The 26,302-nt window shown below is 44.8% G+C and overlaps 1 protein-coding gene across 1 annotated transcript; it reads left to right on the top strand.

Moving 5' to 3' along the window:
* The first annotated feature begins 4,455 nt into the window (after positions 1–4,455).
* On the top strand, positions 4,456–25,056 carry ELK4 (ETS transcription factor ELK4). Its single transcript, XM_049770967.1, is given in 9 exon segments — positions 4,456–4,501; positions 17,299–17,514; positions 21,114–21,375; positions 21,378–21,820; positions 21,822–21,857; positions 21,859–21,930; positions 21,932–21,991; positions 23,466–23,582; positions 24,689–25,056. Coding segments are annotated over 8 exon segments (1,296 nt in total). The 5' UTR covers positions 4,456–4,501; positions 17,299–17,307; the 3' UTR covers positions 24,788–25,056.
* Positions 25,057–26,302: the final 1,246 nt, after the last annotated feature.

Below are 26,302 nucleotides of genomic sequence, written 5' to 3'. Positions count from 1 at the left end.
CTCAACTGCCTTTTTTATTCTTTTATAAACTGTATTTGGCATAAGAAATATGATTCTGAGCCATGTACAGGATATCTGATCATGGGTGGCTCTGGTGGGAATCAGGCTTCTTTCATACAAAGCAATTACTCAGCCCATTGAGGTCTCGTTTTTCCTCCAACCCTCTTTTTATTTTAAAGACATTGAAAGTGAGGGGTAGAAAGACTAAATTATATGTATTTTCTCAGGAGACTCAAGCTTTGAGTTTAGAGAGAATCAAATGTTAGAATCTGTGATTTTTAAAAAAATTTTTTATTGAGACCATTGTGAATTACAAGTCTTTCACACTTGTATTTCAGGCACAAAGTAACAGTGAATTAGGGCCATTCCCACCACCAGTGTTGACCTCCCTCCAGAGTTCCCAGCATGCATTCCATTCCTCCACTTTTAGCCCCTGGACTATGAGGGTGACAGGTCCACTTTGTGTTTAGCTTTTTATAGTTTGGGTCTCTTGATTCTATTGTCATTGATTTTGGCTTAGGTATTTACTTCTGACCTTTTTTCCCCACCCAATGCACCTGAAACCACTTGGCCCCTGGGCCCCCATTTTTTTTCCTTTTCTTTTTTCAATTTGTAGAAAGACATAGAAATAGGAGGTAAAACAAAGTGAGAATCTGTGATTTTTATTCTTCCATCATGTGGTATTTTTTTTCCACAACCATCTCTATACAAGTGTGTTGGTTCTTTTTACCAGAATAATCTCTTTACTTCATGAGCTGCCAAACATTACCTGAAAGACAATGGGCATCAGATGGCTCCAGTTTTTCTCAAGGCATCACAGTTCATGAAACATTTCTGTAGGAAAAAAGATAACAAGAACAAAGCAACAAGCCTGGGGCTAGAGCAGAGCTGAGCACACTCTTGCCTGTTGGAGACTGGGTTCCATCCCTAGTACCACAAGGTCCCTTGAGCACCACTAGGAGCAATGGGGAGCACCACACAGGGGTAGCCCCTGAGTTCAAGAGATGTGCCCCCCCAACTTGAACAAAGCAGTGAAATAGAAGAGAAGGTAAAATAAATTGTTTTGAGGAGAAATTATCATAATTAGACTGTGAAATCATCCCACATGCCATGTTTCTAACCCCAGGTGGATGGGTCTGATGGAGGCAGGTAGCTGCGTAGAATTAATAAGCCAAGCCAGTTAGGAGGGAGTTATGGAGTCAGTGACTTTTTCACTAGTGGAATCTCGTGTGTATGTCAAGCCAAAACTGACTTTTCTTTATTCTCCCAGTTCCATACCACCAGGAGGGGAAGTGATCCAGGTGGGCTTTTCCATTTCAAAGAGATGAGTTAAAGGAAAGAGGAAGGTGGGGAAACACCTTTGAGTTAATAGTTAGGTGTCATTTTACACTAGACATTTGGGGATAGAAAATGTAGTGAAATTAGGATAAGGAGATTGCAGTCTGGGATAATCACACTGATAAAGAAATGATTTTTCTAGAGCAGTGCAGGTAAGAAAACATTTAAACAGGGCCCGGAGAGATAGCACAGCAGCATTTGCCTTGCAAGCAGCTGATCCAGGACCAAAGGTGGTTGGTTCGAATCCCGGTGTCCCATATGGTCCCCCGTTCCTGCCAGGAGCTATTTCTGAGCAGACAGCCAGGAGTAACCCCTGAGCACTGCCGGGTGTGACCCAAAAAAAACCCCTCAAAACAAAACAAAACAAAACAAACAACATTTAAACACAAAATTGGCACATTTTATTAGATAATCCTGAGCAGTTAAAGCTAAGATTAAGAATTCATCTATCTGATGGGAAAATGACCAAACAAGATAAGAAAGCAGCTGTTTATTTCTTCTCTTTTTTTTTTTTTTTTTTTTTTTGGTTTTTGGGTCACACCCGGTGACGCTCAGGGGTTACTCCTGGCTATGCGCTCAGAAGTCGCTCCTGGCTTGGGGGACCATATGGGACGCCGGGGGATCGAACCGCGGTCCGTCTCCTAGGCTAGCGCAGGTAAGGCAGGCACCTTACCTCGAGCGCCACCGCCCGGCCCCTATTTCTTCTCTTGACCAACACAATCACTATGGAGTTTGCAAAAACAGAACCATCTGTTGTGTGAGGGACCATGGAGAGAAATTCTGTATTTATAGAGTCCTGAGTGGGAAAAATCAGGAACAATAATAAACTCCTGTTCACTAATCTTAAATCAACTTTCTAATTTTCTACTGTCAGTGTGTAATTTTTCTTTTAACAAAAGCAGTTCATTTAAAAGCAGATAGACTTGCTGTGACTAATTTTAGGACTCCCAAAGTAAGCCTCTTTCCCAAAATACATTGCAATTGACAGTACTGTCAGGCAAACCCTATAAGAGCTCTGCAATCCTCACCTGCCCTCAATATGGTGCCTTAAAAGGGAACCTTTCTAGAAACAAATGCTTCCAAAGGGTATATTTTAAGAATAGCAATTCTTTTGTTTTTCTTCTTGCTTTCTAAAATGGAAGTTGTTACAAAGGATTTTTTTTTATTAGAGAGATAGTGCTTTTCAGATGTTGCATCTTTTAAAACACATTTTTGTTGATGAAAAGATGTCTACATCTGGGAAAATGATTTTAGAAAAGCTAATATTCCTTGGTACTGTTGCTTTTACAAGGGCTCTGTACTTTGTAATTATGGTGAAGGAGGTTGGAGATCAAATAAAGTGATTTTTCTTTTTCAAAAACGTGTAAAAGGATGATAGAATCAGATTTTCCAGTGAATCTAGTCTTATCAACTTACAATTGTGAAGGTGAAACAAAAATAAATGATGTCATCATCTACTGGGTGTCTACTGTGCCTAATAATTCACTCATTATTTTATAGCCTGCATCTTATGCGATGTTTGCTCATTATCTTTATTTTATGTGAGGATACAATACTGCAGTTCAGAGAAGTGTAAGTAAGTCACTGCAGGTCACTCAGCAAGCAAAAAGTGGTCATAACAACCAGCAATTCAGACATGGGCCTGGCTTTGGCTTCCCTTGAATCTGCTCTGGAAGGGCGTAGGAGAGTACAGGACGTAGGGCACTAGCAAATGCCCAAGGTGGGTTTGGTTGCCTGGGCACTCACATTTATCCATATCCACACATATCCAGAGGTATGGATAGCCCTGGAATCCTGTCCCTAACAGTGCCCAGCCCCAAAGTGTAGGCATTTAGAAAACAGATTATTTCTGGGTGGGGAGGAGGAAGATTTGGGACACTGATGATGGGAAGGTTGCACTGGTGATGGGGGATGTTCTTTACATGACTGAAACCCAACCACAATCATGTTTGTAATCAAGGTGTTTAAATAAAGTATTTTAAAAAATAAAGAAAATAGACAAACAAGCAAGAAATAAACAAAACAAACAAAAGAAGAAAACAAAGTAGTTCTGACAGGTTTTGTTCAGCAGATCCTTGCTTGCTAACGACTCTTCTTCCCTTCGGTGAGTTCAATCAGGATGTGACCTACTGAGACTATACCGGCCAAACGCGGGGTGACTTAGGCACCGTGCGCCTCTTTGAGGTCACAGCAACTGAGCCAGGGTCTCTCGCTCCGTTTTTTGCGGGGATTTAACTGGGGAGGGTGAGGAAGAAAGCTGCAGGCGATGGAGAGGCTGAGCCAGCCGGGAGCGTGGAGGAGGCCTCCGGATGTCAATCAGTCCCCGGGCCGGAGAGCCAGAAGTCCCGCCAAGAGTCTTAGCAAGGGCCGGAGAGATAGCACGGAGGTAGTGCATTTGCCTTGCATGCATGCAAAAGGACGGGGGTTCGAATCCCATATGGCCCCCCATAGGGTCCCCCCCACAGCCTGCCAAGAGCGATTTCTGAGCGCAGAGCCAGGAGTGACTCTTGAGCGCTGCCGGGTGTGACCCAGAAACAAAACAAAACAAAACAGTCTTCGCCAAGCGTGGGCTGCTTCAGGGGAGGCGGGCCTGCGAGGAGGGAGGGAGGGGGAGCCTCAGAGCGGCGCTTCGCGAGCCCCGAAGTCCCGCAAGGTTAGGCCAGACCAGGCCGGGCCGGGCGCGCGGCGGGCCCCGGGAAGGCCCCGGGGAGTCGCCCAAGGCCGCGGGGGCGCCGCGGCGCGGGCGCCCACTTCCGCACTGGGCCCCGAGAGCCCGCCCCGGAAGTGACGCGGAGGCGGCCGGGGCTTCCCGGAAGGGCCCCGCCGCCGCCGCCGGGGGGTTCGAGAGTGACGGCGGCCGCGGGCGACGGCCGAGCGCGCGCCCGGCGGGAAGTGGCCCGCGAGCGCGAGGAGGCGGGCGGGCGGGGCGGGGCGGGCGCGAGCGAGCGAGCGAGCGAGCGGCCCTGCGCGGCGGGAGATGCGGGCGGCGACGGGCGCCCGGCGGGCTGGGCTCGGCCGTGGCCGCCTGGTCCGGCGCGGCCGCCGCGCGATGGTGCGGCTGCCGGCGTGAGGCGGCGGCGCGTCGGCGGGCGGAGAGGAGCCGAGCCGAGCCGAGCCGAGCCGAGGAGGCGGACACCGCGGGAGAGCCCGGCGCGCGGCCTCGGTGAGCCTCGCTCGCAGCGCCCGTCGGGTCCCCGGGCGGGGGAGGCCCTTGGGGGCGCCCTCCCTCCCTCCCTCCCGCCCGGCCTCCCCGGGTGTCGCGCCGCTCCCCGAGGCCGGCGGCCCGGCCCGGGCCAGTGTTCGGGGGAGGCCGGGCCGGGAAGTGGGAAAACGAAAGCGGGGCGCGCGGCTGGGCCGAACTTTGATCCTCGGGGGCTCGGGCGTGCGACTCGCTTCCTCTCCCCACGCGTCTGGCTCATCCGGTGTCAGCTTTCAGTGTTTCTCACACACACACACACACACACACACACACACACACACACACACACACACACACACACGATCTTGCACAAACACTTTGGTACAAACACACACTTCGCTACACATACAAACACACTTTGCTACACACACAGGTCCATCCACCACACGATCCTGCACACACACTTTGGTACACACACAGGTCCATCCAACTGACACACACACACACACCGCCATTACTTTCCACACACAAACCATCCAGCCGCCACCCACCCACCACACACAAACACGGCCTTCACTTCACACACACACACACACACACACACTTTAGTGAGGTGTAGGAGAGCAGAGAACTGATGTTTTGCCTTCTCCCCTCCTCTTGACACACTCTCGAGCTTGCACACACTTTGCCACACACACACTCACACACACACCCGCCTTCACTTTTTGGCGGGGTCCATCCATTTATCACACACACACTTTACTACACACACACACACACACACACACACACACATACACTTTGGTACACACACCGGTCCATCCAGCCACCCTCCCCTCCCCAACACTCGGGAAGGGCCCGATCTGCATCTGCATCAGGCCGTGGGAAGTAGCTCTGCCAGGAAACCAGACCCCGGTGGTCCCCAGCGGCCGCAGTATCTTCTCTCTCATCTGTCCCCCCCTCGCTCTCCCCGCCCGAGAGGAAGCGGGGTGCAGCCGGAGCTGAGGTGCGCAGGCGATGCCCAGGACTGCCAAGTTACCGCCACATTCGGACCCGGGCTTCGGGTGACCGCCTCCCACCTGCACTTAACGGACCCCTGCTTGTTTGCGGGCCTCTAGTGCGTGCGGTGTCATTCGAAATCAGTCTCACTCTGTTTCATAACTTAGTTTTATTTGATGTTATTTGATGCACCCTGGATTTGGACGCTTTTGTTTGTTTGTTTGTTTGTTTAGGGGGCCCGCACTGGGCGACCAGTCCGGGGTTACTCCTGGCTCTGTGCTCAGAAATCGCTCCTGGCAGTCTCAGGGTCCATGAGGAACGCAGGGAATCAAACCCGCATCTGTCAAGGGCGGGCCGCGTGCAAGGCAAACGCCCTACTTACGGTGCTATCATAGCTCCGGCTCTGAATTTGGATTCTTTGGGTCTTAGCTACCTACGGTTTCTGAAAAATAGTTGAGCTGTGGTCTCCACGGCAACTGGACTGTTTATTATAAACACGTTTAGGATGGAAAAAAATCTCATTTAGACTTTTTCCTCTAATAAATTATTGCAAAATACACCTCCTTCAATCTAGCGCAGGGACTCACCCACCGTTTTCACGGTGCTTGAAGTTGTTTACTATTTTCCCAGTAGTGAAAATCAGATTCTCCACAGCACTGCCGGGATTCCCTGGCCCAGCATCCGGGATCTTGTGTAGAAACCATCTGGCCCGGTTGGCTGAAAGTCTTGGGGGTGGCTCCAGGGCCCTCTGAAAATTTTATTCAGTTTTTATACTTGCTGAAAAAAAAAATCAGATGATTTTGGGGGCCAGTTAAGCATTTACCTACCATTGTTCTATTAAAATCTTTCTTAAAACTAAATGGAAAACGAGATTTTTCATGGTAAGGAAAATAAAATTGTTGTTTTTTTTCCTGTGGGAGAGCAGGGGGGATGGGATCCTGTGGTCAACTCAGATCTCAGCACCACCGGGCCTGACCTGCTCTGTCTGCAGCTCCAAAGTGGTTTTGTTTGTTTTAACTTCATCTCACTTATGTGATTTTTTGTTTGTCTTTTGGGTCACACTGAGAATTGAACTCAGGTCAGCAGTGTGTGTGCCTGGCAAGTGTCATGCCAGCTGAACTATCTGGCCCCTATTTATAATAAATTCGTAATAGCTGCTGACTTTATTCCTTTAGTTCTCATATAATTGAACAAATAATGGAATAGAGTGAATAGGTTTCATTTATTGGTATTCCAGTAAAAGAAAGTTACTAACTTTTGAAAGAATAACTTGATTTAAAAAATCTAATAAAAATATTCCTTTGAGTATCCAGTGGAGATGAATTTTTGTTTTTGTTTTTAGTTTTTGGGCCACACCCGGTGACGCTCAGGGGTTACTCCTGGCTATGTGCTCAGGAATTGCTCCTGGCTTGGGAGGACCGTATGGTATGCTGGGGGATCAAACCGAGGTCTGTCTTAGGCTAATGCTTGTGAGGCAGAATCCTTACCTCTAGTGCCACCACTCTGACCCCGAAGATGAATGTTTTGACTTTGTCCCCCATCCACAACACTAGTTTGTAGTCCTTCTACCCCAAGCCACTGTACCCTCATTTCATGCTGTACAGCTTTCCCTCCCTTGAGCCCTGGCTTGGACTCTGGTCACTCAGCCCTCCTCCCTCAATGCTTCTACCCTGAAGTGCCAGCTCCCTGCCCTCCCCTCAATAAAAGGGTTTAACCTCTGCTATGCCCAACATAGTGAGAACATTCATTGCTTTGTTCTTATGCGTTTCTGTGCACGTGGTGGGGATGTGGAAGGATATCGCTGTCATTTTGGAGGCAACTTGTAATTTTTATAAGCTTACAGGTCTCAAGTATTCTTTTATAACTAGCCTTTGGTTAGGAACTTTTTCTTCTGGTATAAAGAGTCTTTGGTATTATAAGTGCCAAATTTGTAGGGATCTGGAGGTTCCAGTTCTGGCTTGACTTTCCTCCCTCCTTTCTTGCCTCTTCCATTTCTCCTTGTCTTTTCTCCTTTGTCATCCTCTTCCTCCCTCAGCACCCCCCTCCATGTATGTACATTTATGTCTCTACCTGTGTACATTTGCCTGGAGATGAGAGGACGTCTGAAAATGTGGTGATTAGGTTATTAGAGTTAAACCTACTCTGGAGTAGTAATTAGAGGTTTATACTATCAAGTAATCCCTACCCAGCTTTTTTCATTGTAATACCAGGGCTTATGTGAACCATGTGCCTTAGCACTGTGCACTGTGTTCTGTCCTCAGGCCAAATAATCAATTAAGTAGAAAATACAGGTAATTAAAAACTTGCCCAGGCCTGGGAGATGGTGCAAAGAGCTGGAGCCCAGGCTGTATGCTTTACTTCCCAAGGGTTTAGTTGGTTTGGTCCCTTGGGTACCAGGAACAATCCCTAAACACTGCTGGGGTGGCTCAACACTCCACTGCCCACCCTACCTATTAATTTTCTTGCCTTGAGCAGGATTACCAGAAGAAAGGTTAAGGAAAAAGTCAGACGTGACAGACACTCCCTCTGCCCAATATTTGTTGTATGTAATGTAAAACTAGTCTTTTAATCCACTTAAGTTAGGCCATGGAAACACTGATTTCTTTTCTGTTTTCACTCATTCATTGCTTGAGGTACTGAGATTTACTGGTCATGCTGGTGCGCTTGCTTTCCACCCCCCATAAACTCAGTTCTGTGATTTAATTCCCTTTGGCCCCTTGTTGCTACCTTGCTCGTTATCTTTGAGGCCCACATATGAGAGAGGTCATTCTGTTTCCACTTTTCTTTATTCAGCACGATAGTCTCTAGTTCAATCTTTTTTATTCTTTTTAAAAGCTGCATAGTATTCCATTGGGAAACATTAATTTCTAAAGGGCTCTGGTATTTATGCATATGTTTGGTTTTTGGGTCACACCTGGAAGTGCTCAGGTTATTCTTCGAGACTCTGTGCTCAGGGCATCATGGATTGCCGGATGGATTTCAGGGGCTTGAGAGCCCTTGCTGGCCATGTGCAGGATATTTAAATTATGTGAGCACCTTTGGGCTGAGGCTTGTTAGACTCAGTTACAACCAATGGTGACGAGGCCACTTTTTTCTAAGGGACTTTCTGAGGGGTCCAGCCCTCAGAAAGGCACTTGAAACCTCAGTTTCTCTGTTCACTCAAGTACTGTGAGCAGTGCCTGCCCTGCTCTAATAGCATAGCAATGTCCAAGCATTCATTGTGAGGACGTTGGAGACCATTTTTATTGTTGGAAAGTTTTATGTTGGAAAGGTTTAAGTTCATTTACTTAGTTTGGGAGCAGACAGAGTTATCCACAAAGAACCCCATCCTCTCTGAGAGTTACATGTTGGTATAGTTAGACTTCTCTGGCCCAACTGGCAGTTGTTTACAGTTTTCTTTTTATATTTTATTTAAACACCTTGATTACATACATGATTGTGTTTGGGTTTCAGTTATGTAAAGAACACCACCCATCACCAGTGCAACATTTCCATCACCAATGTCCCAAATCTCCCTCCTCCCCACCCAACCCCCCGCCTGTACTCTAGACAGGCTTTCTATTTCCCTCATACATTCTCATTAAGATAGTTCAAAATGTAGTTATTTCTCTAACTAAACTCATCCCTGTTTGTGGTGCACTTCATGAGGTGAGCTGTAACTTCCAGCCCTTCTCTCTTTTGTGTTTGAAAATTATTATTGCAAGTATGTCTTTTTATTTTTCTTAAAACCCATAGATGAATGAGACCATTCTGCATTTTTCTCTCTCTGACTTATTTCACTCAGCATAATAGATTCCATGTACATCCATGTATAGGAAAATTTCATGACTTCATCTCTCCTGACAGCTGCATAATATTCCATTGTATATATGTACCACAGTTTCTTTAGCCATTCGTCTGTTGAAGGGCATCTTGGTTGTTTCCAGAGTCTTGCTATGGTAAATGGTGCCGCAATGAATATAGGTGTTAGGAAGGGATTTTTATATTGTATTTTTGTGTTCCTAGGGTATATTCCTAGGAGTGGTATAGTCGGATCGTATGGGAGCTCGATTTTCAGTTTTTGGAGGAATCTCCATATCACTTTTCATAAAGGTTGAACTAGATGGCATTCCCACTAGCAGTGGATAAGAGTTCCTTTCTCTCCACATCCCCGCCAACAGTTTGTTCTCATTCTTTGTGATGTGTGCCATTCTCTGTGGTGTGAGGTGGTACCTCATAGTTGTTTTGATTTGCATCTCCCTGATTATTAGTGATGTGGAACGTTTTTTCATGTGTCTTTTGGCCATTTGTATTTCTTCTTTGTCAAAGTGTCTGTCCATTTCTTCTCCCCATTTTTTGATGGGATTGGGTGTTTTTTTCTTGTAAAGTTCTGTCAGTGCCTTGTATATTTTGGAGATTAGCCCCTTATCTGATGGGTATTGGGTGAATAGTTTCTCCCACTCAGTGGGTGGCTCTTGTATCCTGGGCGCTATTTCCTTTGAGGTGCAGAAGCTTCTCAGCTTAATATATTCCCCATCTGTTAATCTCTGCTTTCACTTGCTTGGAGAGTGCAGTTTCTTCCTTGAATTATGCCTGTAGTCTCAATGTCCTGGAGTGTTTTGCCTATGTGTTGTTCTGTATATCTTATGGTTTCAGGTCTGATATCAAGGTCTTTAATCCATTTGGATTTTATCTTCGTGTAGAATCAAATAATTAATGATGGTGGACCTGGGTGTACATGATGTTAACTGGGGGTCTAAGTTCAATTTTTTGCAAGTGGCTAGCCAGTTGTGCCAACACCACTTGTTGAAGAGGCTTTCTTTGCTCCGTTTAGGATTTCTTGCTCCTTTATCAAAAATTAGGTGATTATATGTCTGGGGAACATTCTTTGAGTATTCAAGCCTATTCCACTGATCTGAGGGCCTGTCTTTATTCCAATACCATGCTGTTTTGATAATTATTGCTTTGTAGTAAAGTTTAAAGTTGAGGAAAGTAATTCCTCCCATATTCTTTTTCCCAATGATTGCTTTTGCTATTCTAGGGTGTTTATTGTTGCAAATGAATTTCAAAAGTGCCTGATCCACTTCTTTGAAGAATGTCATGGGTATCTTTAGAGGGATCGCATTAAATCTGTATAATGCTTTGGGGAGTTAGTTGTTTGTTTTTAACACTGTTATTGAACTATCATCCACATATCACAAAAGTGTTCTAGTTTGGGACCAGAGTGATAGTAGAGCAAGCAGGTAGAGTGCCTGCCTGTCTTATGGCTGACCCAGGTTCGATCCCTGACATCCCATATGGCCCCAAGCCTGCTAGGAGTGAGTGATCCCTGAACACATGCCCCCCAACCCCCATGCCCAAATGTGTTATGTTTCAAGGTTACTTCAGGGATTTTGTTGTTGTTGTTGTTGTCTTCACAGAGTTGTGTAACCACTACCACACTCCTAAATTTAAATGTCACCTCACATTGATGCTCTCATTCTCCTTTCCTACCTTTCCACTACCCACCCGCTGTCCCCTAAGCAGCTATTCTTATACTTTAATAGATTTGCTTACTCTGGACACAGTCTGTAAATGCAGTAATACAATCTGTGGTTTTGTGCCTTTCTGGCTAAATACTATTCCACTGCATGCACGGATCTTGGTTTTCCGTTTATCAGTTGATGGTTATTGAGTTGTTTATGTTTTGGGGATATGAATCATGCTGCCCAGAACATTACTACATAAGTGTCTGTGTGGGTGTAATCTTTTATCTCTCTTGGGTATTACCTACAGTAGAGTGAAATTACTGAGCCATGTATTTAGCATTTTGAGAAACTGTCAAGCTCTTTTCCGAAATGTTTATGTCATCATACATTCCTGCCATTCCTGTAGGAGGGTGTCAGTTTCTCCACAGACTCACCAGCACTTGTTTTTGTCATTCTTTTTTAAATTTATTCACTTATTTGGTTTGGGGGCCACATCTGACAGTGTTCAGGGGTTTCTTCTATCTTGATGCTCTGAGGGAACTCCTGGCAGTGCCAGGTACTGAAACTGGACCATCTTGTATGTGGGGCATGTGCTCATTGATCTATCTCCCTGAGTCCATATTTTGTTATTTTCCATTACAGCTATTGTACTAGTCTCTTTGCGCGGGGCAGGGGGATGTCTCTCCCTGCTGTGCTCAGGGCTTACTTTTGACCCTATGCTTATTTGGGAGGTCACACATTATATTGGGGATTGAACTGGGGTTGAGTGTTATGCAAGGCAGGTGTCTTAATCCCTGTACAGTCTCTCCAAACCTCTGAAGCAATATATTTTGTTTGTTTGTTTTATTTTTGGGTCACACCCAGCAGCGCTCAGAGGTTACTTCTGGCTCTATGCTCAGAAATTGCTCCTGGCAGGCTTGGGGAACCATATGGGATGCCAGAAATTGAACTGGGGTCCATCCTATGTTGGCCGTGTGCAAGGCAAATGCCCTACGACTGTGCTATCGCTTCGGCCCTGAAGCAATATCTTAATGTGGTTTTGATTTCATTTTCCTACCAGCTCACAATGTTAGTATATAGTATATTTTCGGGTGCTTTATTCGCTATGTATACAAGAAGAGAAATTATAGAAATCAGAAAGTATTAGAAATTAGAGAAATTATATTCTTTTTTTTTTTTTTTGGTTTTTGGGGTCACACCCGGCAGCGCTCAGGGGTTCCTCCTGGCTCTACGCTCAGAAATCTCTCCTGGCAGGCTCGGGGGACCATATGGGATGCCAGGATTTGAACCACCGCCCTTCTGTATGTAAGGCAAACTCTCTGCCTCCATGCTATCTCTCCGGCCCCAATTACTTCTTTTCTACGTGAAAAAATAGTCACCATTGCTGACTATCAAGAAAATATGATTCGGGGGCTGGAGTGGTGGCTCAAGCAGTGCCTTGAAAGCTGCTGACCTAGGATGGACCATGGTTCGATCCCCAGGCATCCCATATGGTCCCCCAAACCAGGAGCAATTTCTGAGCACATATACGGGAGTAACCCCTGAGTATCACCAGGTGTGGCCCAAAAACCAAAACAAAAACAAAACAAAAAAACAAACCCCAAAAAAGAAAATCTGATTTAAAGTAATAAGTTTTGAAGTTTTCAAACAAAACTTCACCTCACGTCAGTGAGTGCCCCCTTCCAGGAAGAGGGCTCAGAGAACTGGAGCACATGTGGAGGGACTCTGGTTTGAGCCACAGCACCGCCTGGTCTGGGAATAGCCTGGGTATCTGGGCAGGGCCGGAAAAAAGAAAAACAAAAACAGAAATCCCAGAAACCATGTGAGACTGTTGGTTTGATCCTTGGCACAGCATAAAAGAAAGAGAACGAGACAGAGACAGAGAGAGGAGAGACAGACAGACAGACAGACAGACAGACACACACACACACACACACACACACACACACACACACACACACTGGCAGGGATGAATACAGCAGAGAAAATGGAACCTTCATTTTCTGTGGCTGGGAATGTAAACTGGTTCAATCTCTGGAAAAACAGTTTGGAGATTTTTTTTTTTTTAAAGTTTAAAGTAAAACTAACCTCTATATGGCCAGGAATGCCACTTCTAGGTATTTATCCAGAGAGCTCAAAAAGAAGTCAAAATAGGCACACTGTTCATTGTAGTTGTATTTGCAACAGCCAATATCTGGAAACACTTCAAGGACCCAGCAGCGTACGAATGGGTATGGACCACATGCGCACATGCACTGAATACTGGTCAGCTATGGGGAGATCTGAAGTCTTGCTGTTTGCTACAATTTGTATTGAGCTAGAGTGTGTCATGCCAAGTGGAGTAAGTTGGAAGGACAAAGACAGATATAGTGATCTCAGTCGTAGGTAGTCTGAAGAAACAGACTCGAATAGACAATGAGAACAAATAGACTCTGACAGCAGAACTGAGGTTACTGAGAAGGGGCATAGTGGAGGGAAGGAACAGCAGTAGAAGATCAGCACTTTGGGGGTGGGTGTGGTGTGGAGGCTTTGTACCCCTAAAACCTACTCGTAAACTATTATTACCTCAGTACATTTAAAAAATATATTAAGAATGTTTGACCTGGGCCCGGAGAGATAGCACAGCGGCGTTTGCCTTGCAAGCAGCCAATCCAGGACCAAAGGTGGTTGGTTCGAATCCCGGTGTCCCATATGGTCCCCCGTGCCTGCCAGGAGCTACTTCTGAGCAGACAGCCAGGAGTAACCCCTGAGCACCGCCAGGTGTGGCCCAAAAACAAACAAAAAAAAAGAATGTTTGACCTTTTGTTTTGGGGCCACTCCTGGCAGTGTGTGGCAAGAGGGCAGGGCAGGGACTATTTAGTGCCAGCCAGCAAGGTCTGGGCTTCTACATGCAGAGCTTCCCAGCCCCCTTAGATTATCTTCCTCCTACTCCACATATCCTTTACCTCTTGATAGTATTTTTATTTATTTTTGGTTTGGGGGCCATACCTGGTGATACTCAGGTGTTACTCCTCACTCTGCACTAAGGTATTATTTCTTGTAGAGTTAAGGGGATGCCAGGGGGTTGAATCTGGGTTGGCTGTGTACAAGACAAGATGCTATACTATAGCTATGGCACATATTTTATAGTATTTTTTATTTATCCTGGCTGTGATTTATTTATTTTTGGTTTTGGGGTCACATCCAGTGATGCTGAGGGGTTACTCCTGGCTCTGCACTCAGAAATCGCTCCTAGCTTGGGGAACCATATGGGATGCTGGGGTATTGAACCAAGGTCCACCCTGGGTCAGTCGCGTGAAAGGCAAACACTTTACCACTGCACCATTGCACTATAATTCTTTATATATATATATATATATATATATATATATATATATATATATATATATATATATATATATATTGTGTGTGTGTGTATTTTGGGTCACACCCAGCAGTGCTCAGGGGTTACTCCTGGCTCCATGCTCAGAAATTGCTCCTGGCAGGCATGGGGGACCATATGGGACGCCGGGATTCGAACCAATGACCTTCTGCATGAAAGGCAAAAACGCTTTACCTCCATGCTATCTCTCCGGCCCCTCTTTATAGATATTTTTTGATGTAAGTCTTTGATTGAAAATATTTTCTTGCATTCAAGTATTTTCTCACTTATTGTATTATTTGCTGCATAGAAGCTCGAAATTTTGATGTTCAATTTAGCTATTTTTGTGGTAGTCTTATGCAGTTAATTTAATTTGTTTTCAATCCTATTTTATTTTTGGGCCACACCCAGCGGTATGGCTCAAATACAGGTGTGCCCATATCAGGACTTACTCCTGATTATGTATTTGGGGATTACTCCTGGCTGTGATTAGAGACCATATAGAGTGCTGAGAAGCAAACGTGAGTTGACTGCAGCAAGGCAATCACCCTACACACTTTACTGTCTTTTTGACCCCTTAAATTTCCATTTTTATCTACAAGATTTTTTCATTTATTGTTTAAATTTTGGGTGTTTTGGGCCATATCTAGAAGTATTTAGGGATTACTCCTGGCTCTTTGCTTAGGAGTCATTGCTGGTGGGGCCCAGGGGACTATATGGGGTGCCAGGGATTGAACCCCAGTTGGCCACATTCAAGGCAAGTGCCCTACCAGCTATACTAATGCTTAGGCTCCCAAGGTTTTTTTTTTTTTTTTTTAATGTATAAAGTTCAGCTGTAGGCTTCTTAAGATGTATTTATCTGTATTAGACCAGAGTTGATACTCTGAAGGACTCTTTTGAGGCTAGGGTAGATGCCCTGAGTTAATACTTCTTAGAACCTTAAAAGAAATGAAGAATTCTAATAAATAAGGTGGCTTGCTTTGTCTGTCTGTTTTGTGGTGGTTGGGCCATTCCTAGTGGGAATCTTCCTAGATCAGTGCTTGGGGAACTATGAAGTGCTGGGAATAAACAACATGTTTTGTGAAGAAAATACAGCTTTTTGAGAATATTCTCTTGCTGTCCTTTGTCTAAAGTCCAATAGTTAACAACCAGGATAATTGTGTCTCTTGGGAATTCTTTTGGCAATGTCTGGAGACAGTTTTTATTATCCTAAGTTGATGATAGTACTGGTATTTAGTGGCAAAAGGCTAAGGATGCTATTAAATTAACTCCCTTGCACAGGAGAACCTTCAGGAACAGAATTATCTGGCCCAAAAAATAGAGTCAAAATTAAGCAGCTGGCCTGATAAATCGAGGGAGAAATTTTAAAACTGGAGGTATTGGAGGATTTTTTAATTGATGCCTTGATAATCAAATAATGGTTGCTAATTAAGTAAAAGGAAGATCTTTGTATATGGAATCTCTGGACAGAATGGTAACAGAACTAGTAAATCAAATCGGACACCATTCTGATGAATTTACAATGCTGCCAATTTGTATGCAAATACATTTATGATAATGGAAATTATTTGCAGGAGAAATACCAATGGAGCAAAGGTAGATTATTTCCTACAGCCAGGTCACCTGGAGACACACCCATTTGTACTTTCAACTAAGTGCATTTAGGGGCTTACAAGGCATGTTTATTTGTTTGTGGGCCAACCCAGGGTTACTCAGTGCTGCTCCCAGCTCTGAACTTGGGTCATTCGTGGTGGGTGCTTAGGGGGCTGTGTGTCGCCAGGGATAGAGCCATCTTCTCAACTCCTCAGCAAAACTATAGAGGGGTGAGGGTTTGGGCCTCAACTGGCTGTACTCAGGTACTAGGAATTAAACGGAGGTGGACCACTTACTTGCAAGGCAAGTGCCTTCCCCACTGCACCGTCTCTCTTTCCTTGGCCCCAAGACTTTTCTCCTGAGCTCCGAGGGTGTGGTCCCCCAAAATAAAAAACAGACAAAAGAAATGTTGAAGAGTTTAGATTTTAGGCCTGGAATGTAGGTCATTGGTAGACCACTGTGTGAGGCCTGACTTCGATCCCCATCATCACATACAATAAAGCAATAGAATGGGTATGATAAAAGATAGGTTTGAGAGAAAAAAAAGTGGGGCCAGAGGGATAGGACTAGTACTGACCCTGGTTTGATCCCTAGCGTCACATTTGGTCTTCCAAATACCACCAAGAATGATTCCTGAGTAAGAGTAAGCCAAAGTTCAAGCCAGATGTGACTCCAGGTCCCTGGATCCAGGAACAAAAGGAACCTTTGGATCCAAAATGAAACTTAGCTCTTTCCTTCCCTCCCTCCCTCCTTTTTTTTTTTTTTTTTGTGACCCCCCCCCTTTAGGGGGTTCGGGCCACACCACACAGAGAGCTTCAGGGCTTGTTTCTGTCTCTGCTTAGGGGTCACTCTTGACAGCTTGGGGGATCATCTGTGTCCAGAGATCAAATCCAGGTCAGCTGTGTGCAAGGCACTTAATTACCTTTCCACTATAGTAGCTCTCTGGCCCTTCTTTTTGTGATCTTAGATTAGTTAAATCATTTATGAATCACATTTTTCATTTCATTTGTTTCCCGTGTGATTTTGACTCAATCCTGTTCATAGATTTATTTATTAAGTATTATTTTTTTTTAGGCCCGGAGAGATAGCACAGCGGTGTTTGCCTTGCAAGCAGCCGATCCAGGACCAAAGGTGGTTGGTTCGAATCCCAGTGTCCCATATGGTCCCCCGTGCCTGCCAGGAGCTATTTCTGAGCAGACAGCCAGGAGTAACCCCTGAGCACCGCCGGGTGTGGCCCAAAAACCAAAAAAAAAAAAAAAAAAAAAAAGTATTATTTTTTTATTTTTGGGTATTAGTATCAGACTTGCAAACTGACTTGCTGTGGGGATGAAATGAAGTCCTACATTTAGAGCATGTGCGTCATGCCTCAGGAATACCTGCTGCTGATATAATAGTATAGCTTCTCTGTGCGCCTCTTTCAGCTCAGTGCTATGGACAACGCTATCACCCTGTGGCAGTTCCTCCTGCAGCTCCTCCAGAAGCCTCAGCACAAGAACACCATCTGTTGGACCTCGAATGATGGGGAGTTCAAGCTTTTACAGGCAGAAGAGGTGGCACGTCTCTGGGGCATTCGAAAGAACAAGCCTAACATGAATTATGATAAGCTCAGCCGGGCCCTCAGATATTATTATGTAAAGGTAATACACACCCTTAGGTTACAGCTATCTAGAGATCTTCAGAACAAAAAGTCTTTCTTCTCTTTTATCTAGACTATATAGACTCTAATATCCTGTTTTATTTTTAACCTGATAGTTTATCATTTTTATTTGGGGATTAGGATGAAAGAGAAGAATATTCTTGTTTTATTCTTTGTTGGTTTTTTTGTTTGTTTGTTTGATTTGGGGCCACACCTAAAAGCGGCACTCTGGTTACTCCTGGCTCTTTACTTAAAAATTACTCTTGGCAGGCTCAGGAACCATATGGGTTGCTGGGATCAAACCCGGGTCTGCCACATGCAAGGCAAAAGCCCTACCCACTGTGCTTTCACTCCAGCCCCTCTAGTTTTATTTTATTTTATTTTTTTGGTTTTTGGGTCACACCTGGCAGCGCTCAGGAGTTACTCCTGGCTCTATGCTCAGAAATCGCTCCTGGCAGGCTCGGGGGACCATATGGGATGCCGAGATTCAAACCACCGACTTGCATGCAAGACCTTACCACCATGCTATCTCTCCGGCCCCTCTAGTTTTATTCTTGAAAACCCTATTTACTGCTCCACTTTAGTTAAGTATTATATTCCTAAATTCTTCAGGGAAAAAGTATGTTAGAAAATTTTTACCAAAAAAACCAGGGGGCTGGAGAGAGAGCACAGTGGTAAGGAAGGAGTTTGCCTTGCTTGCAAGCAGCCCATCCAGGATTGATGATAGTTTGATATGGTCACCTAAGCCCCACCAGCAGTGACTCCTGAGCTTAGAGGCACAAGGAGTAAGCCCTGAGCACTGTTGGTGTGGTCCTAAAATAATAAACAATAATAAATAATAAAAAGAAAAGAAAGAAAAAGAGGGTGGAGTATGGCCTTATTTAGCAGTCTTGTATGTCTGTGACCTGGACTTGATCTTGGCAGGGGAGATAATGGGTTAGGGTACATCTTGAGTGCCACCCCCCCACCCCCGCTTTCCTCTGAGTTTGATTCCAGCACCACAGCACCTCTCCAGTATTGTTAAGGGTAGCCCAAAGGGCCCCAAGTATCTCCAGGTATGCTCCAGGGTCCATGAGTAGCCACCTATTGGGTTGGCTCTGGAGACTCCCAAATACTGCAGGGTTGCTCTGGTGGAACCCATCACTGAACATGAATACCAGTTTAGTATCCATGGAGTGGATCCCCAACCCCTAGAGCACTGCTTGGAACTCCCTCCAAAAAGGAGAAATTGTTAGGCTAATTATGTTGGCTAAGTTTAACAATGAACTTGTCATGGGGCTGGAGCCATAGCATAGCATGGAAGTCGATTGCCCTGAATGTGGCCAACTGGATTTGCTCTCTGGCATCCCAGATGGTTCCCCGCTGCCCCCAGCACCTCCAGGAATCAGCTCTGTGCGCTGAGCCAGGAGTAACTCCTAAGTACCACCGGGTGTGGCCCAAAACCAATAAAAAATAAACGAACTTGTTGGCTGGAGAGATAGTATAGCAAGTAACGAGTTTCTTACAGGTGACTTCAGTTCCATCTTCGGCATCCCATATGGTCCAAGCCCTGCAAGGAGCAGACTTTCAGTGCAGAACCAGAAGTAAGCCCTGAACACTGCCAATATGGCTCCAAAACCAAATAAAAAACTTGTTTCTTTTAAGAAAAAGTGAGTATAAAGGATCAGAGCAATAGCACAGTAGGTAGAATACTTGCCTTGCATGTGGCCAACCCAGGTTTGATCTCCAGCATCCCTTATGGTTCCCTGAGCCTGCAGGAGTAATTCCTGGGTGCAGAGTCAGGAGTTACCCTACGCACAGCTGGGTGTGGTCTCAAAACCAATAAACAAACACACACACACAAATTTAGAGACCAGAGTGATGGCACACTGGACAGGGTGTTTACCTTGCATGTGGTTGACCTGGGTTTGATCCCCAACATTCCATATTATCCTCTGATCCTGCCAGGTGTGGACCAAAAAAAATTTGAAAAAGTAGATAAGAATAGCTTAAGGAGGACCTGGAGAGATAGCACAGCGGCGTTTGCCTTGCAAGAGGCCGATCCAGAACCAAAGGTAGTTGGTTCGAATCCTGGTTTCCCATATGGTCCCCCTTGCCTGCCAGGAGCTATTTCTGAGCAGACAGCCAGGAGTAACCCCTGAGCACTGCCGGGTGTGGTCCAAAAACCAAAAACAAAAAAAAAAAAAAAAAAAAAAAAAAAAGAATAGCTTAAGGAATAGCTCCAATACATATATTTGCTTTCTTAGTCAAAATTGCATTCATTTTAGCTTTGGGCCAGAGTGATAGTACAGTGGGTAAAGTGCTTGCCTTGCACACAGCTAATCCAGGTTCAATCTTTGGCATTGCATATGGTCCCAGAGCCTGCCAGGAGTTATTCCTGGGTGCAGAGCTAGGAGTAACCCTTGAACACTCACCAGGTGTGGCCCCAAAACAAAGCAAACAAATTTGTGGTTTTAATGCATTTTCACTACATTCTTGGGCACTGAGATACAAGAAATTGACTTGAATAGATTGAGACTTGTGATTTTAATTTCTTTCACCTTTAAGGGGAAATTTTAGCAGTCTTGTGTGGAGATGGTCAGAAACAGCTGAAATTTCTGAAGGAAGAAAGTACCTTAACAGAGATCTCGGTTTAGTAGTTCCTTATTTAATATAGAGATATGAGGGCCACAGAGATAGTACAGGAGGGAGTGCACTTGCCTTGCATGTGGTTACTTAGGACAACCCAGATTTAATCCCTGGCACTGCATATACTTCCCTGAGCATCATTCAGATTGGGGGGGGGGGGTGGTTGGGTCACAACAGGCACCACTCAGGGGTTACTCCTGGCTCTGTGCTCACTCCTGGCAGGCTCAGGGGACCAGATAGGATGCTGGGAATCAAACCGGGGTCTGTCTGAGGTTGGACTTGTGCAAGGCAAGCCCTACCGCTCGCTGTGCTATCACTTTGGCCCCTCGTTCAGCTATTTTTTTTTTCCATTCAGCTTTTTATGTAACATATTAGCTTAGGAGTAGGGACTGCTTATTATGGCTAAATAAGTGAGATGATTTTGAACTTCTAAATAAATGTCAAATAGAGAACTAAGACACTCAGGTCAGCTTTTTTAAGAGCTATGGGTGGTAAGTTTATAAGCATTTTTTCTTTTCTTTTTTTCGGTTTTTGGGCCACACCCCGGTGACGATCAGGGGTTACTCCTGGCTATGCGCTCAGAAAGTTGCTCCTGGCTTGGGGGACCATATGGGACGCATGGGGGATCGAACCGTGGTCTGTCCTTGCCTAGCACTGGCAAGGCAGACACCTTACCTCTAGCGCCACCACGCCGGCCCCAAGGATTTTTTCTTTAATTTAAAACTTTATTGATTGATTGATTGATTGATGTTTGGGCCACGCCCCTCAGTGTTCAGGTGTTACTCTTGGCTCTGCACCTCAGAAATCTCCCCAGGCAGGCTGGGAGACCATATGGGATGCCGGGAATTGAACTGGGTCCCCTCCCAGGTTGGCTTCACTCGAGGCAAATGCTTTACTGCTACACTATCTCTTTATTCTCTTCAGCCCTGTTTATGAGGATTCTTAAAAGATACTTATTCTGCTTATCTACAGAATATCATAAAGAAGGTGAATGGTCAGAAGTTTGTGTACAAGTTTGTCTCTTACCCGGAGATTTTGAGCATGGACCCCATGACAGTGGGTAGGATCGAGGGTGACTGTGAAGCTTTGAGTCTCAGCGAAGTCAGTGGCAGCTCGAAAGAGATGGAGAGTGGGGGGAGAGAGAAGCCCCCTCAGTTGGGTGCCAAGACCATCCAGCCGCAATGACTTATACACTCGGGCTTGTATTCTTCATTTACTCTCAACTCTTTGAAATCCTCAATGTGAAGCTTTTCATGCCTTCAAAGAATGAAAATCCAGCTGATCAGAAGGGTTGGCAGAGAAAAAAATCTCAGGAGCCAACATCTTCTGTCATCAAATTTATTACAACTCCTTCCAAAAAGCCGCCCATTGAGCCTGTTGCTGCTGCCATTCCCACTGGCCCAAGTATTTCTCCATCTTCTGCAGAAACGATCCAAGTTTTGGAGACTTTGGCTTCCCCGATACTGCCTTCTCTGGATGCCCCAGTCTCGATCCCCAGTGCCCCTCCTGCCTTTCCCACACCACTTCCTACTTCTTCCGTATCTCCTTTGCAGGAGTCCCCCAGAACACCCTCCCCACAGCTGAGTTCCAACCCAGACATTGACACAGACATTGATTCCGTGACATCTCAGCCCATGGAACTTCCTGAGAACTTGTCTCTGGAGCTTACAGAACAGGACCTCGGCTTTGCGAGAAAAAGACAAACAAGATAATTCTTACAAGATCAAGAAGCCCAAAAGGGTTAGAGCTGGCGCCTACCTTGGTGATCACAGGCAGTGATCCGAGTCCAACTGGGAATCTTAAGTCCCTCACTCCCACTGCCTCTTTGACACCCGGCCCTCTTTTCACAGGTAACACTTGCTTCTTAGTGCCTACCAACTTTGCATTTCTTCCCTTTGAAAACAAATACAGAACTTAAACAGTAGGTTTGTCTCAGGTTATATATAACCCAGGTGGTGGGGGCAGGAGCCAGTTTCTCACATCAATGTAATATTGCTAAAATAGAGTAGGCATTTGTTAAATATGCATTATTCTGGAACTGGGATTGTGGTTCAGTGGTAGAGCACTTTCCTGATTCCCATCCCTAGCAAACAACTCCCCCCCCCCAACAAAGGCAAAACCGATAAAAAGCAAAAACAAAAACCCAACATGCATTGTTCCTATAAGTGCACAGATATTTGATATTTCTACTTTTCTTTTGGGGGGGGGCGAGGCTCCTGACTCAGGGAACCATATGGGATGCTGGGAATCGAACCCAGGTCTGTCCTGGGTTGGCTGTGTGCAAGGCCACAGCCCTATGCTGTGCTATCTCTCCAGCCCTCTACTTTTCTTTAAAAATGTAGCCTCAAGGGCCCAGAGAGATAGCACAGCTGCGTTTGCCTTGCAAGCACAGCCGATCCAGGATCAAAGGTGGTTGGTTCGAATCCCGGTGTCCCATATGGTCCCCCGTGCCTGCCAGGAGCTATTTCTGAGCAGACAGCCAGGAGTCACCCTGAGCACCGCCGGGTATGGCCAAAAACCAAAAAAAAAAAAAAAAAATGTATCTCAAGGGCTGGAGCTATAGGTTAGCAGGCAGGATGCTTGCCTTACCCTTGGATAACCCAAGTTTGATCCTTAGCACCACAACATATAGATCCGTGAGTCCTGCCAGGAGTCAGCCCTGAACACTACTGCTTGTGGTCCGAAAGTAAAAATAAATAAGGAAAAGTATTCTTTATTTTTTATGAAGCTGGTTGTTACCTAAAAAAAAAACCCTTAAATCAAAATATATCTGAGAACCTTAAGAAAAGTTGCTTGTGGGGTCAGAGAGATTATACAGAGGCTAAGGCCTTTGTCCTGTTAGCTTCTAATGCAAATTCTGTTCCTGGAACCATATATAGTTCCCCAGCCACTCTCAGAGATCACTCCTAAACACAGAGCCAGCAGTAAGTCCTGATCATTTGCTGGGTGTGGCCCCCAAACAAGTTACTTAAGTGATGTTGAGTAACAAGTTTGTACAGTTATATCAGGTACTTAGCTTGCATATGACACATAACATTTTAATAAATTACTCCTAGACCTATTACTAGGGAAAAAACATTTCTGACTCAGTTATCCATTATTTCTATCTGAATTCAACCCAGTTAGAAAATAGATGTCCATTATATTTTTATTATATATATTATATATATATATAATATATATATAATTGCTGAGTTTCCCCTCATAATGAAATTTCAGATTTGGAGTGCTGTGGAATAGAGAGTAAACTATAGTATTTGGGCTTGAGCTTATGTATTTTGACAAGGTGAGTCAATGGTGAGCCTTTCCCCTTGTGTGTTCCAGACACCCATACTGCTGACCCCGAGTCCCCTACTCTCCAGCATCCACTTCTGGAGCACACTCAGCCCTGTGGCTCCTTTGAGTCCTGCCAGGCTGCAAGGTGCTAACACGCTTTTTCAGGTAAGTAGCATGAAGGCCTGTTCTCATAACTTGGGGTGGGAAGCAGAGAAAGAAGTAGAAAGCATTTTCTAACTGCAGCTTTACATTAGTATGAAAACATTATTTAATTAAATAATCTTTAGATTTATTCTATAAGTTCTTAGTGCTGGTTTTCTTTTTTTTTTTTTTTTATCAGTGCTGGTTTTCTTTTCTTCTTCTTCTTTTTTTTTTTTTTTTTTTTTTTGGTTTTTGGGTCACACCGGCAGCGCTCAGGGGTTTACTATTGGCTCTATGCTCAGAAATTCACTCCTGGCAGGCTCAGGGGACCATATGGGATGTCGAGATTCGAATCACCGACTTCTGCTTGAAAGGCAAATGCCATACCTCCATGCTATCTCATCCGGCCCCTAGTGCTGGTTTTCTAAGACCAGACTGCTTAAATATTCAGAGCTATTCTCTATGGGTGCTGGGGTTCATCAGAGCTATACCCAGTACTGCTCATGGGCCATGCAGGGACTGGGCTTGAACTCGGGTTCTTGTCCATGCTGGGCATATGCTCTACCACTTGAGATAACCACTGGCCTAAAGAGGATTTTTTTTTGAGGGGAAGACACATCCACCATTGTTCAGGGCTAAGTCCTGGCTCTGCACTCAGGGATTACTCCTGGTGGGCTTGGAGGACCATTTGGGGTACCAGATATTAACCCTTCTCAGTACATGCCAAGACAAAAACCCCACTGTTACTACTACTGCTCCTGCCCTGTTAAGAAAGCTTTTCTCAGGGCCGGAGAGATTAGCAACAGTGGTAAGGCATTTGCCTAACTCAGGATAGTGGTTCGAATCCCGGCATCCCATATGGCCCCCCGAGCCTGCCAGGAGTGATTTCTGAGCATAAAGCTAGGAGTAACCCCTGAGTGCTGCTGGGTGTGACCCAAAAAAAAAAAGCTTTTTTCTCTCTTGAGTTCTGTTAGGACAGTGTCCTTTTCTGTAATAATTAGTTACTGCTTTTGTCTTGTGAGCCACTGCAGGTGACTGTTTGTCGGTCTAGAGACTAGTGCAAACAGAAAGTGAAAACTTGGAAGTGGAGTCATGAGACTATTATATGTTTTCTCTTCTCTCTCTCTCAGTTTCCTTCTGTGCTGAACAGTCATGGGCCATTCACTCTATCTGGCTTGGATGGACCTTCTACCCCTGGCCCATTTTCTCCAGATCTTCAGAAAACATAATCTCTGAGAACCAAGGACTAAAGAAACAGAGACATCAGCAGGATTGCATTGGAGTGAGTGATTGATCGGTCTATAGTGCTGATAATGAATCACAGTCATTTGGCCTGCTCCCACTGAAATGCCTTTATAGGGTTCCCTGTTGAGTAGAACTCGAGTTGAACTGTGTATAAAAATGCGCTTACTGGAGTCCATCTCCATTGTCCTCCTCAATTATTTTGTTTTTAAAAAATATTTTGAGTTTTATTTTAAATAAATGTTTGGTGGGATTAGCAACTGTGCTTTGCACGAGCAGTCAAGAACAAAATTATTCCTGCCTTATTTGAACACTTTACCTGGAAAGAGTTATGCCTCAAGTAAAATTGGTGTCTTATCTTTAGGACCAATTGGTCATACTCTTGTGTAAAAGTGAGCTGTATGAGCAAAAAAAGAGGAAAAAGTCATTCCATTTATACAGAGTAAGAGTGAAATAGTATTGTTTCTATTCTTCAAATGCAGAAAAGAGGCAGATTCTATTGTCAGCTGTAACATATGTAAGTAATTCTGCAAGATGACCCCTTTTCACACTTATTCAGGGTGGGGTGCTCAACAGTATGTGTGAACTCATCTCAAGCCTGTTAACAGAGCTTGGAGCTAGTCCATCTCAATATAGGAAGTGAAACTGAGGGTTAAAGACAGTGTTTGGAATAACCCATGGGTATGGGGACCCCATATCTAGCACAATAATGTCTGATGTCTGGGTGGTAGGTGACAATATGGTAAATGATGGCTCTTTAGAGGGTGGGCCTTGGTTTTGAACAATTGAGGCATCTCAGAAAAAAAGATTGAGCTGGATAACTTGAAACAAACAGCACATGGGCTTTTCCCAGTTAGGAGATACCCCGTGTGAAGGACTTTCCTTCCGTTCCTTTTACCCTGTTTTCTACTATATACTTATCTTCTTTTAAATTTAAGGTAATTAGAGGTTGTGATAATTTCAGAGATGTAATTAGGGAGATGAAAAGCAATGTAAAGCAAATTGTTTTTAATGAGAGAGAAGTGTTCCTTGGAAATTCTTGTGTCAGAATGAGCTGTGGCCCTTAGCCTTGATGAATATGGGCCTTCACTACTGCAGGACCAACTTGATAGGCTCCTCGCCAATCAGTAATCAGTGCCAGGTGCAGAGATGTGTTTGTTTCCTCAAAGCTGAATTGATATTGGTACACGTTGGAATCGTCAGGAACTTGATCTTTAAAGCCTGGGATTGCATGCTGCTGGAGTGGCACCACCACACCCTCTCCATTAAATTAGTCTTTGAACTCTGGAAACAGTTTATACATTTAAATCACAGGAACTAAATGGAATGAGAATAAGGACTTGAGGGCTGAAAATGACACTGAAAGAAACCAGCATCTTCCGGCTGGCTAATATTTGCTTCGATTTGTTTATTTGCAGTATAGAGAATTTTTCAGATAAGTGAGACGTGGTAGCAGAGGGACAATATTCAGGGAACTGCTTTTATATTTTTAGTGTATAGAG

The sequence above is a fragment of the Suncus etruscus genome, chromosome 3, assembly GCF_024139225.1.
Source record: "Suncus etruscus isolate mSunEtr1 chromosome 3, mSunEtr1.pri.cur, whole genome shotgun sequence".
Classification (NCBI taxonomy): Eukaryota; Metazoa; Chordata; class Mammalia; order Eulipotyphla; family Soricidae; genus Suncus; species Suncus etruscus.
The sequence above is the reverse complement of the archived record's forward strand: the minus strand, read 5'-3'. Positions and strand labels throughout refer to the sequence as shown.